The following is a 13,094-nucleotide window of genomic DNA, read 5'->3' as shown; positions in this document are numbered from 1 at the left end:
AGACTCCCGGACAGCCACATGCAAACTAACAGCCTTTCTCCAGTAAGTAAAAAGCAGGGGAACCATTGGATTCTTCAAACGCCAGCCCTTCTTTAAAAATGCAGGAGCAATTACCCCGGCTAGCTCCGAGTGAGTGAGCACCGCGCCACGCCGTGAGACCGTTCTTTCCGTCCTGAAGCCGGATGCCAGAGCAGAGGCAGGCCAGACACAGCAGACAGACAGCCGGGGCTACGGTTACAGTAGAACAACACACCCCTTCACTAACATCCTGTCAGTCTCTTCCAGCGGTAGCTAAGACCCTCAACCCCATAGCTGCTGCCTAACCTCGCTCAGAGGGACATTTGCCCGGTAACAGAGAGCGGCATTCACAGCAGGCTTTCTCAATATGCATTCTGCCCGCTCTGTCCTGTCCTTCCAGAATAGGGTGAAGCGAGATGCTATCTTGAACCCTCAGAATTGCAGTTATGCGGTTCAGAATACAAGGCTCTTGGTTTGCCTGCCCTGCAGCTAATTCTATTCATGTCCTACTTCTCTGATGTTAATTTCCGTAAGTGAATGTAAAAAGGTGAGTTTACAGGAGGTGCATCTACCGCCACTCCTGCCATCCTACACAGGAGTCAGCGAGGGCTCCAGAACAGAAGGAATTATACAGAAAAAGAGGGGAAATGAAAGAGAGAAAATTATGGAGAGAGGGTAAAATCAAAAGGCAAAAAAAGAGAGAGGGAGGGAGGGACAGCATCGAAGACAAAGACAAAAAAATAGAGCGTGCACTTGCAGAAAAGAAAGACCAGGAAACAAAGGAATCCATAGTAGGGCTCCATTGGGCATCCCTGAGCCCACTCCACTTCACTGTAGTGCTGCAGGACTCTGCTATACTCCGGCCCCTGGCACCCGTGCAGAAGCAGCAGCCGAGCTTCCCTCTGTAGAGCAGAGCAGAGCTGCCTGTGGCTCCAGATGGCCGGGGACGGAGAACACGGTGACCAGGGCTCCCTGAGGTCACACTGACATCATCGCCAGCAGCACTCACTCATAACCATTCACTCACAAGCTCACAGCCACAGAGCATCTGTGGTCATAAGCCATGCAGGGTGTGCAGGATACACTATGCATACATTCATTGTGCTACAGTTACATTTACAGCTAAATACACTTGACAGTAAACCCAAGTCAAGTCCCTGAGTCCCATCTGATAGTTATGGCTCTGCGCGATGAACTAGAGAAAACCGGAAAAGAGAAAAAGGAAGACGCAATCTAATTTTCCCAGTTTTTTTCTTCTCTCCGATAGAATTAAAATTGAACGTCAAAAGGCTGAACACACTCACACAAAGCAGTCGTAATGAGATACGGACGTGAGTGCATGAGGGGCAGGACTCTGTAGCTCACTCAGTGCTTATGAGGAGGCGGGGGCGGCGGGTACGGCAGGTACAGTGTAGACTAATGTATGCGTGTAGATAGGGGCCAAGCTGTCAGTTGATGAATGAGAAGGAGGCCACAGTGCCCAAGTGCTGTGTTATGTACAGCACACGAGTAGATAAATGAAAATATCCACTCCACTGAGTGACAGCGACATGTAGAGGGATTGTATGGCGAGATTACAGGCGCAGGCAGATAAAAAAAACAGAGGTGTGGGCGTGGGTTGATTAATGATCAAAAGCCCCTGGATTGTGGTGGTGAGCTAGGGGAGGGAAAACAAGGAAGAGAGGGAGCTAGTTGAGAGGCTGCTGCCAACCTTTATTGTATAGTGACTAAATGAGCTTAATGCAAGGATTTCAACAGCACTGCCTCGGCAAGTGATTTCGTTCAGTCATTCTTGAAGCACATATTAAGAATTGTGTCTAGAAATGACTAATTGTGTTCTATGATGCTGTGTTATATGAATATGTTGTGTCATGTGAATAATAGGCATATAGCCTGAGAACAGTAAATATAATATCCTCCACTAGATGTTGGAACATTGCTGCAGGGACTTCCATTCAGCCACAAGAGCATTAGTGAGGTCGGGGACTGATGTTGGGCGGTTAGGCCTGGCTCACAGTCGGCGTTCCAATTCAGGTGTTCGATTGGGTTGAGGTTAGGGCTTAGAACCAGTCAAGTTCTTCCACACAGATCTCGACAAACCATTTCTGTATGGACCTCGCTTTGTGCACAGGGGCATTGTCATGCTGACACAGGAAAGGGCTTTCCCTACTGTTGCCAGAAAATTGGAAGCACAGAATCTTCTAGAATGTCATTGTATGCTGCAGTATTATTCCTCCTCCACCAAACTTTAGTTGGTACTATGCATCCGGGCAGGTAGCGTTTCTCCTGGCATCCGCCAAACCCAGATTCGTCCGTCAGACTGCCAGATGGTGAAGCGTCATTCATCACTCCAGAGAACGCAATTCCACTGCTCCAGAGACCAATGGTTGTGAGCTTTACACCACTCCAGCCAACGCTTGGCATTGCACATGGTGATCTTAGGCTTGTGTGCAGCTGCTTGGCCATAGAACCCCATTTCATGAAGCTCCCGACGAACAGTTATTGTGCTGACGTTGCTTCCAGAGGCAATTTGGAACTCGGTAGTGAGTGTTGCAACCGAGGACAGACGATTTTTATGCACTACGTGCTTCAGCACTTGGGGGTCCCATTCTGTGAGCTTGTGTGGCCTACCACTTTGCGGCTGAGACGTTATTGATCCTAGACGTTTCCACTTCACAATAACAGCACTTACATTTCACAGGGGCAGCTGTAGCAGGACAGAAATGTACAGCCTTATTCTAAAATTGATTACAAATATTTTTTTTTATTGTGCTAATTTATTAACATTTAAAACAGAAATACCTTATTTACATAAGTATTCAGACCCTTTCTGAAAATTGAGCTCAGGGGCACACTGTTTCTATTGATCATCCTTGACATGTTTCTACAACTTGATTGTGGTAAATTCAACTGATTAGACATGATTTGGAAAGGCACACATCTGCCTATATAAGGTCCCACAGTTGACAGTGCATGTCAGAGCTCCGAGACAGGATTGTGTTGAGGCACACATCTGGGGAAGGGTACCAAAAAATGTCTGCAGCATTGAAGGTCCCCAAGAATACTGTGGCCTCCATCATTGTTAAATGGAAGAAGTTTGGAACCACCAGGACTCTTCCTAGAGCTGGCCTCCCGGCCAAACTGAGCAATCGGGGGAGAAGGGCCTCGGTCAGGGAGGTGACCAAGAACACAATGGTCACTCTGAAAGAGCTCCAGAGTTCCTCTGTGGAGATGGGAGAACCTTCCAGAAGGACAACCATCTCTGCAGCACTCCCCCAATCAGGCCTTTATCGTAGTGGCCAGAAGGAAGCCACTCCTCAGTAAAAGGCACATGACACCCTGCTTGGAGATTGCCAAAAGGCACCTAAACACTCTCAGAAACAAGATTCTCTGGTCTGATGAAACCAAGACTGAAGTCTTTGGCCTGAATGCCAAGCATCACGTCTGGAGGAAACCTGGCACCATCCCTACGGTGAAGCATGGTGGTGGCAGCATAATTTTCAGTGGCAGGGACTGTGAGACTAGTCAGGATTGAGGGAAAGATGAACAGAGCAAAGTACAGAGAGATCCTTGATGAAAACCTGCTCCAGAGCACTCAGGACATCAGACTGGGGTGAAGATTCACCACTCAGCAGGACAATGACCCTAAGCACCAGCCAAGACAATGCAGGAGTTGCTTCGGGACAAGTCTCTGAATGTCCTTGAGTGGCCCAGGCAGAGCCCGGACATCTCTGGAGAGACCATTAAAATAGCTGTGCAGCAACGCTCCCCATCCAACCTGACAAAGCTTGAGAGGATCTGCAGAGAAGAATGGGAGAAACTCCCAAAATACAGGTGTTTCAAGCTTTTAGCTTCATACCCAAGAAGACTTGAGGCTGTAATCGCTGCCAAAGGTGCTTCAACAAAGTACTGAGTAAAGGGTCTGAATATTTATGTAAATGTGATATTTCAGTTTTGTATTATTTTGTAATAAATGTGCAAAAATGTAATCAATTTAAGAATAAGGCTGTAACGTAACAAAATGTGGAAAAAGTGAAGGGGTCTGAAAACTTTCAGAATGCACTGTATAGTGTACGTTCCTAGCCTAGTTTCACAGCATCTCCACCATTAAAACTCAACTGAACAAAAAAACGTAGAGCTCATGATTTCCTCTGCCTTTGATGAGGCTACACTGAAAGGCTACACCCAGAATGGGGATATAGAACTGGCCAGCCAGCGGCTCTTAGACAGGCTTGAAAGCAGCAGGATTTAGATGGGCCTGTTGTTATTTCTGCAGCACAATGGCTTCCCCCGTGTAATGTAACCAAACCCTTTTCCTTGCTTTTAACCCGCCCGGCCCTCCCTCCATCCCTCCCTCTGGCCACCATCTCCCACCCCTACCCTCCCACTATAAGGAATCAGAGAGAGTATAAATGGAGCCCAAGGTCCAGGCAGACACAGGCATAGAGCCACTCAATGGGCTCCATTGATTGGTGTTTACTTAAGGCCCTGGATATTTACTTTTTTATTTAACCTTTATTTAAGTAAAAAGTCCGTTTTAAGAACAAATTCTTATTTACATTGATGGCCTTCCTTGGCCAAACCCGGACGACGCTGGGCCAATTGTGAGCCGCCCAATGGGACTCCCAATCATGGCCGGTTGTGATACAGCCTGCATTCGAACCAGGGTCTGTAGTGACGCCTCTAGGACTGAGATGCAGTGCCTTAAACCAGGGACCACATCACCAACAAACTAACATGGTCCAAGCACACCAAGACAGTCGTGAAGAGGGCACGACAAAACCTATTCACCCTCAGGAGACTGAAAAGATGTGGCATGGGTCCTCAGATCCTCAAAAGGTTCTACAGCTGCACCATCGAGCATCCTGACTGGTTGCATAACTGCCTGGTATGGCAACTGCTCGGCCTCCGACCGCATGGCACTACAGAGGTTAGTGCGAAGGGCCCAATACATCACTGGGGCCAAGCTTCCTACCAGGCAGTGTCAGAAGAAGGCCCTAAAAACTGTTAAAGACTCCAGCCACCCTAGTCATAGACTATTCTCTCTGCTACCGCACGGCAAGCAGTACCGGAGCGCCAAGTCTAGGTTCAAGAGGCTTCTAAACAGCTTCTACCCCCAAGCCATAAGACTCCTGAACATCTAATCAAATGGCTACCCAGACTATTTGCATTGGCCCCCCACCCCTCTCCCCCTAATTACACCACTGCCACTCTCTGTTGTTGTCATCTATGCATAGTCACTTCAATAACTCTACCTACATGTACATACTACTTCAACTAACCGGTGCCCCCACACATCGACTCTGTACCGGTACCCCCCTGTATATAGTCTCGCTATTGTTGTTTTACTGCTGCTCTTTAATTACTTGTTACTTTTATCTCTTATTCTTGTCCATATTTTTGGAAACTGCATTGTTGGTTGGGGGCTCGTAAGTAAGCATTTCACTGTAAGGTTGTCGTATTCGGCACATGTAACTAATGAAATTTCATTTCATTTTAGAGCGCTGCGCCACTCGGGAGCCCATATTAGCCTGCGTCTATCTCTGTGTCTGCTCCTCAGCTTCTCAGGTTCTCTCTGTATGCTCTACTAGCGTGACTGTAACACAGACCGTGTGTGTGTGTGTCTCTGCCTGTCTGTCTGATCTCTTGATAGGAGGGGTGTAAGGACTAGGCCATTCAGTCGTGTCATAGTAATACAGTGGACTCAGGTGACTACTGTAGCCTATACTGAAGATGATGACTTTCTCTGTATTAGCGAGACAATTCATCGAAAGGAGATGGATTGAAAAGGGATTTCCCATGGGCAAAAAAAACACATTCAAATATATCCACTGTGACGTTATCTTGATCTTCTACCAACGTGTACTTTGGAAATGTTGTAGTCGCAAACAAAAATAGCTGTCACTTCAAGTTGATAAGGATAATCATGAGACATGCCAAGGCATGCAGAATGTTGCCAACAGACATAGCTTTTGGATGAAATGCACACATTTCCCATAATAACTATCATTAAATGACATAATTGATCTGTGAGGCTTAATTGTTCAGAGGACATACATTTACTGTCATTTCCTCATTTGTAAAACATTTATCATTCACTTATGATTCAAATCAAACAAATACTCAAATACAGAAAATTCAGTGAAATCCTAGTCACTATGTTCAATAAAGTATCGTACAGTATCTGAGAGAGATTCAGCATTGGCTCCGTTCGTTCATAGAGCAGGATGGGAATAGAAACAAGCCTTTAAACGATTCCCTTATCAAAGCACTGTCCTGCAGGCTCCCTTCACCTTCGTCCCTTATAAAACATGCCACAAAAATGCTCTTTCAGGAATCAATAATCTTGTTCAAGAGAAGCACATGCTACGCTCCACTGCACTAATCAATAGAGGGCCAAATGTTATTGTTTCATCTAATTTCTGAGTTTTACATGTTAATCCTCGCCGTCAACTGGAATGTGCTCATCGAACAGTGGCGGGTCCAGTGAATTATATGCGGCGATATGAGACATTTCAAATGGAAATTGAAAACGCCTTTTCGACTATGAAATTCTGTCGTACAAAGAAGACGTAAGACAGTGTTAAACTCATAATATACTTTTCATCCTAATAGAACCCAGATGTTCTGTAGATTCTATATATTCCTCGGCGGATGGAGAAGTATTGCCGATATGCGTCATAAAATGGAGTCGGAAAGGACAATTTGGTATGAGTTACGTTTTCTAGAATCCCTACCCCCCTCATCATCACTTGCAGTTATCTATGCCCGTTTGGGAGAATGAGGCCATATCAAGAACATGCTGAAATTAAGATTAACAGACGGACCTGGATGACTACAGACGGAAGCTTAATTCAGGCGTCCTGCCTGTGAGGCAAGCGGCTGCCATCTGATGCTGGGGCCCAACCTGCCCACCTAACTGCCAAGGCCCTCTCCTCTACTCTACCAATCAATGATAATTAATGGGATAGCAGCTCTACCTCCCTGCACTCTCTGTCAAAGAGACAGAGAGAGCCCTCTGCTCTCACATCACTGGCCCTGGTCACAGTCCCATACATACACTACCGTTCAAAAGTGTGGAGTCACTTAGAAATATATTTGTTTTTGAAAGAAAAGCACATTTTTTGTCCATTAAAATAACATCAAATGTATCAGAAATACAGTGTAGACATTGTTAATGTTGTCAATGACTATTGTAGCTGGAAATGGCAGATTTTTAATGGAATATCTTCATAGGCGTACAGAGGCCCATTATCAGCAACCATCACTCCTGTGTTCCAATGGTACGTTGTGTTAGCTAATCCAAGTTTATCATTTTAAAAGGCTAATTGATCATTAGAAAACCCTTTTGCAATTATGTTAGCACAGCTGAAAACTGTTGACCTGATTAAAGAAGCAATACAACTGGCCTTCTTTAGACTAGTTGAGTGTCTGGAGCATCAGCATTTGTGGGTTCGATTACAGGCTCAAAATGGCCAGAAACAAAGCACTTTCTTCTGAAACTCGTCAGTCTATTCTTGTTCTGAGAAATGAAGGCTATTCCATGCGAGAAATTGCCAAGAAACTGAAGATCTTCTACAATGCTGTGTACTACTCCACAGAACAGCGCAAACTAGCCCTAACAAGAATAGAAAGAGGAGTAGGAGGCCCCGGTGCACAACTGAGCAAGAGGACAATTACATTAGAGTGTCTAGTTTGAGAAACAGATGCCTCACAAGTCCTCAACTGGCAGCTTCATTAAATAGTACCCGCAAAACACCAGTCTCACAGACATTTCTAAGTGACCCCAGACTTTTGAACGGTAGTGTACATACGGTATACATACCACTAATGGGCACTAGCTAGAGTAACTAGCCAGGAAAAGAAAACCCTTTCTTGACCACTTTAAACATGGCAAATGCACTGCTATTTGGCTTGCTCGCTGCTGTTGGGTGGACGAGTTTGGATGACATGGATATCGCACTCAAGGATACATCAATCGCTGACGGAGGCAAGATCCTGTCTGCGCTGACCTTGAGTAAGATGTGACGATGAAGAGGGGGGGAAGATATGCCTGTTGCAGTGGAGTGGGGAGGGAGGGAGGGACGTAGGAAGGAAAGGAGGGATGAGGGGCATGTTAACTTAAAATGACACAACGACTAGGCTCCAGTTTAACAACGTTTACTAAACCGTATTTTCACAAAACATGGTTGCCATTGCACTCATACCAGATCCATCAACAGTGAGACTACCACCAGGCGTACTAATAACAGAGTGACAACACCGTAGTGACAGAAATATAGGGATACTTAAAACATGAACTTAACAGGGCATACCCCTGAATGAGAGACCTGAGATGAGCTCCTCTGAGATATGAGACAGAGAAAAAGAGGGAGGGAGAGGTGGGAGAAAGAGGGATAGAGAGGGGAGGGGGCAGGGTGAGAAGGAAACCATATGGCAGCAGCACAAATGTATTAAACTATAAATCAGAAGAGAAACCAGTGGGCTACCAGGTGGGGCCGCCAATATTCTTCTCTAGGATTCTCTAGTTAGCTACCTCAGCAGCTCTTTACAATAGGGAGGGAAGATGACACAATACTTTATCTGCATTAGTTTATCTTATTGATGACGGAGGACCTCTAGTCTTCTCGACTGTCCCCCCCATCAGCCACCAACCAGAGTCCAGGTTTCCACGCCAGAGTTAGTGATGCGTACAATGGCTAGAGCAAATGTGGGCAGCCATGGCGGATGCCTGTTTACTGTCAGCCTACGGCTGGCCAACATGTCGGTTATCATGATAAAGGCATTGCTGAGCCAGGATAGGAGATACGGCTTTTATTGTGTCACTAATGGTAGGAGATATGGGTGGGTAGTAATCTCCTTGGTTGATTGATTGAATGTATTACATGCTGACCACACTGCTCGCAACGCGTGCGTGAATGATGCAAAAATAAATGTACCACATACATGTTATTTAATCATTGCACACACACTGCTCGCGTGTGCGTCAACGAGCGTCTGCGTAGTTAGGCGCTAAAATACAACTTGGTTCTATTTGTGACGCTTGACACAGTGCAAGTCCTGCCTCTCCCATCTCCTCATTGGTTTTTAGGAGCATATACAGTTGAAGTCGGAAGTATACATACACCTTAGCCAAATACATTTAAACTCAGTTTTTCACAATTCATGACATTTAATCCTAGTAAACTGTCTTAGGTCAGTTAGGATCACAACTTTATTTTAAGAATGTGAAATGTCAGAATAATACTAGAGATAATTATTTATTTCAGATTTTATTTCTTTCATCACATTCCCAGTGGGTCAGAAGTTTACATACACTCAATTAGTATTTGGTAGCATTGCCTTTAAATTGTTTAACTTGGGTCCAACTTTCCATGTAGCCTTCCACAAGCTTCCCACAATAAATTGTTGTGAATTTTGGCACATTCCTCCTGACAGAGGTGGTGTAACTGAGTCAGGTTTGTAGGCCTCCTACGTGCTCGCACAAACTTTTTCAGTTCTGCCCACAAATGTTCTATAGGATTGGGGTCAGGGCTTCGTGATGGCCACTCCAATACCTTGACTTTGTTGCCCTTAAGCAACTTTTGAAGTACGCTTGGGGTCATTGTCCATTTGGAAGACCCATTTGCGACCAAGATTTAACTTTCTGAATGATGACTTGAGATGTTGCTTCAATATATCCACATCATTTTCCTCCCTCATTATGCCATCTATTTTGTGGAGTGCACCATTCCCTCCTGCAGCAAAGCACCTCAACAACATGATGCTGCCCCCTTTTTCCTCCAAACATAACGATGGTCATTATGGCCAAACAGTTCTGTTTTTGTTTCATCAGACCAGAGGACATTTCTCCAAAAAGTATGATCTTTGTCCCCATGTGCAGTTGCAAACCGTAGTCTGGCTTTTTTTATGGCGGTTTTGGAGCATTGGCTTCTTCCTTGCTGAGCGGTCTTTCAGGTTGTGTCGATATAGGACTCGTTTTACTGTGGATATAGATACTTTTGTACCTGTTTCCTCCAGCATCTTCACAAGGTCCTTTGCTGTTGTTCTGGGATTGATTTGCACTTTTTGCACCAAAGTACATTCATCTCTAGGAGACCGAACACGTCTCCTTCTTTAGCTGTATGGCTGCGTGGTCCCATGGTGTTTATACTTGCATACTATTGTTTGTACAGATGAACGTGGTACCTTCAGGCATTTGGATATTGCTCCCAAGGATGAACCAGACTTGTGTTGAGATCTACAATTTTTTTTCTTAGGTCTTGGCTGATTTCTTTTGATTTTCCCATGATGTCAAGCAAAGAGGCACTGAGTTTGAAGGTAGGCCTTGAAATACATCCACAGGAACACCTGCAATCGACTCAAATTATGTCAATTAGCCTATCAGAAGCTTCTAAAGCCATGACATTATTTTCTGGAATTTTCCAAGCTGTTTAAAGGCACAGTCAACTTAGTGTATGTACATTTCTGACGCACTGGAATTTTTATACAGCGAATTATAACTGAAATAATCTGTCTGTAAACAATTGTTGTAAAAATTACTTGTGTCATGCACAAAGTAGATGTCCTAACCGACTTGCCAAAACTATAGTTTGTTAACAAGAAATTTGTGGAGTGGTTGAAAAAACGAGTTTTAATGACTCCAACCTAAGTGTATGTAAACTTCTGACTTCAACTGTACCCACGTGGGTAATTGAAAGATGAACTAAGGTCCACACTCCAGTCCAGTTGGTTGTGGTAATGCACCTTAAAGTTGTTTGCCAACCGCCATATAAAGTCCAAAGAAGAAGAAGAGCCTGAAGGAGGAGAGTTGACGAGAAACAAATTCGGTTTATACTTTTATCTGTGGACTAATTGTCAGAGTAGAGGAGCTTCTGCATTTCAGGTAAAATAACAACCAAATGTTTATAGCCCAGGACAAATTAGCTAGCAACACCAAGCTAGCTAGCTAAATTTCTATAAATGTTTAATGCTTTTCGACATGTCTCCAAATTAATATAGTTGGTTCAGAGTTCGTTTTGATATTTCAACCTGCGTGTACTGATCGCGTCTGGTGGTTGAACAAAATCAACATACGCGCAATGGCACACGAGCGGTCTGGTCAGCATGTTAGATAATTGAAAGTGGTAGGCTCCTCCAGCCGTAGACAACATTACATACATTAAAAACACAATAAAGCCTGTAGGCTTTTTTTCCATTGTGGTTCTCACTATAAAACTCCAATCCAGTTAGCCTCAATTAATCAACCTTCCGGACAGCTCCACTAGCCGTACCGAGGCTGGACAAACTAGCATTGTGATGCCTCACCAAGTGACAGAGACATGCAAACCCCAGCAAGCCACTTGCCATCTGAAACCATCACGGCCAAGGCCAGTCATCCATCACACCACATCCCCACTCAGCGGCTTGACAGGAGGCGCGAGGGAGGGGGGAGGAGGAGGATGGAGGAGTGAAGGGGGTTTGGGGTAGGGGTGTGGGAGGGAGGGAGGTTAAAGTTTACTGAAGAGGGAGGGGGGAGGATGGGGGAGGGAGGAAGGGAGCTTAAAGTTTACTGAAGAGGGAGGGAGGGAGGTTAAAGGTACTGAAGAGGGAGGGGGAGGAGGAGGATGGGGGAGGGAGGGAGGTGAAAGTTTACTGAAGAGGGAGGGAGGGAGGTTAAAGGTACTGAAGTGATGGGTGTCCTACCTTGGTCTGGAGGTAGTGGGGGTAGTAGTATGTGTACTGAGGGTACATTGGTTGCTGTTCCAATCGCTTGCCCATGTAGCTGGAATCCTTAGCGCCGGGGCAGGGAATGGTTGCGCGGAGGCGGAGGACGAGCGTTAGTAGTACTGGGGCTTGGCTCTCTGACTGTAGGTCCCTTATTTTTCCCGTCCACACTGGTGTCTTGTATCACTGCTGGTCCTCCGGAGAGCAGGCAGGGTTCGTCTGACGGAGAGTGGTTCGGAGAGGGGTTGCCACTGTGGGGTTAGCTCCTGCCTGACGACGCCTTTTAGTTAAATCTCCTGGAGTGTTACAAACGGAAGCTGCTGCGTGTCCTGTCTGTCCCTCACTGGCTGGTTTCGGATAGTAACGCGTGAGAAGAGAGGTAGAGGAGGAAGAGGAGAAAGATGAGGAGGAGCAGGTGGCAGTGGCTTTAGGCAGTCCTGCACACAAATTGCTGGCACAGGACAGTGTGGGAGAGGAGAAAAGGAAAGACAAGGAAAAGGGGGAGGATAGATAGATCACTTTTCTATTTAAGCTGTCTTGCTATAGCTTACCTCGCTCTTCGGCTTCAATCTCTCTCACACTCTCTGTCGCTCAATCGGCTGCTCTCACAGCTCTCTCTCTCTCTCTCTCTCTCTCTCTCTCTCTCTTTCTCTCTCTCTCCTCTGTAGTCTGATATCCCAGCTGCTCTGTGTTGTATTGTCGGACACAGGATATATCCTCAGCGGTGTGCTAACAGATACACTTTGGGAAGAGTCAGTATCAGGCAGGAACAAACCAAAGAAGCAATCTCAGTGTGTAACAGTTCAGCCAGAGAAGAGCAGATTACACAGAAACAATCCCAGCTTCTAATTGATATGGCACCAAGAAGAAAACGAATCTCCACCGGTCCACTGGTTCAGAGAAGAAGAGAGAAAAAAATATAATGAGAAGCACAATGACAGTGTCCCAGGTGCCCAACAGAGACAATCCAGAGAGTCTCCTGTCTGCGATCCTCCCTTTTCCTGCTCTTCTAAAATGTGTTCCTTGTTTCTTCTTGCCTGCTTCGCTCTCAGTCACTCCTCCCAGCAGCCTGCCTCTCTCTCTCTCGCTCTCTTTCTCTCTCTCTCTCGCTCTCTCTCTCTCTCTTCCACACTGTAACAGGGCGGTAAAGGGGGCTCGTCCTGCACTGTGAGCTGACTGCCTCCTCCTTCCACAGCCGGTAGGAGGGACTTGAGTCGGCTCCGAGCAAGAAAGAGATCCAGACATAGACCAGGGGGCTGCAGTATTTCCACAGCCAGAGAAAGGAGCGGGGAGAGGGGGACGGCAGGCAGGCAGGCAGTAGCGTGTGGAGTCGATTCCCCCTACTGGCTGCCAAAGGACCTAACGCCTGG

At 45.9% G+C, this 13,094-nt stretch overlaps 1 protein-coding gene across 1 annotated transcript in view; it reads right to left on the bottom strand.

The window, feature by feature from the left end:
- The window catches only part of LOC106588200 (RNA-binding motif, single-stranded-interacting protein 3), a 251,388-nt gene extending 238,566 nt beyond the window's left edge, over nucleotides 1-12,822 (bottom strand). The window contains exon 1 of the mRNA XM_014176955.2: nucleotides 11,704-12,822. Coding sequence (XP_014032430.1) covers nucleotides 11,704-11,778 — 75 coding nt within the window. The 5' untranslated portion in view covers nucleotides 11,779-12,822. The remainder of the gene's footprint in view (nucleotides 1-11,703) is intronic.
- Between the last annotated feature and the right edge of the window lie 272 nt (nucleotides 12,823-13,094).

The sequence above is a fragment of the Salmo salar genome, chromosome ssa27 (assembly GCF_905237065.1).
Source record: "Salmo salar chromosome ssa27, Ssal_v3.1, whole genome shotgun sequence".
Taxonomy (NCBI): Eukaryota; Metazoa; Chordata; class Actinopteri; order Salmoniformes; family Salmonidae; genus Salmo; species Salmo salar.
Note: the sequence above shows the minus strand (reverse complement) of the source record. Positions and strands in the feature narration are given on the sequence as shown.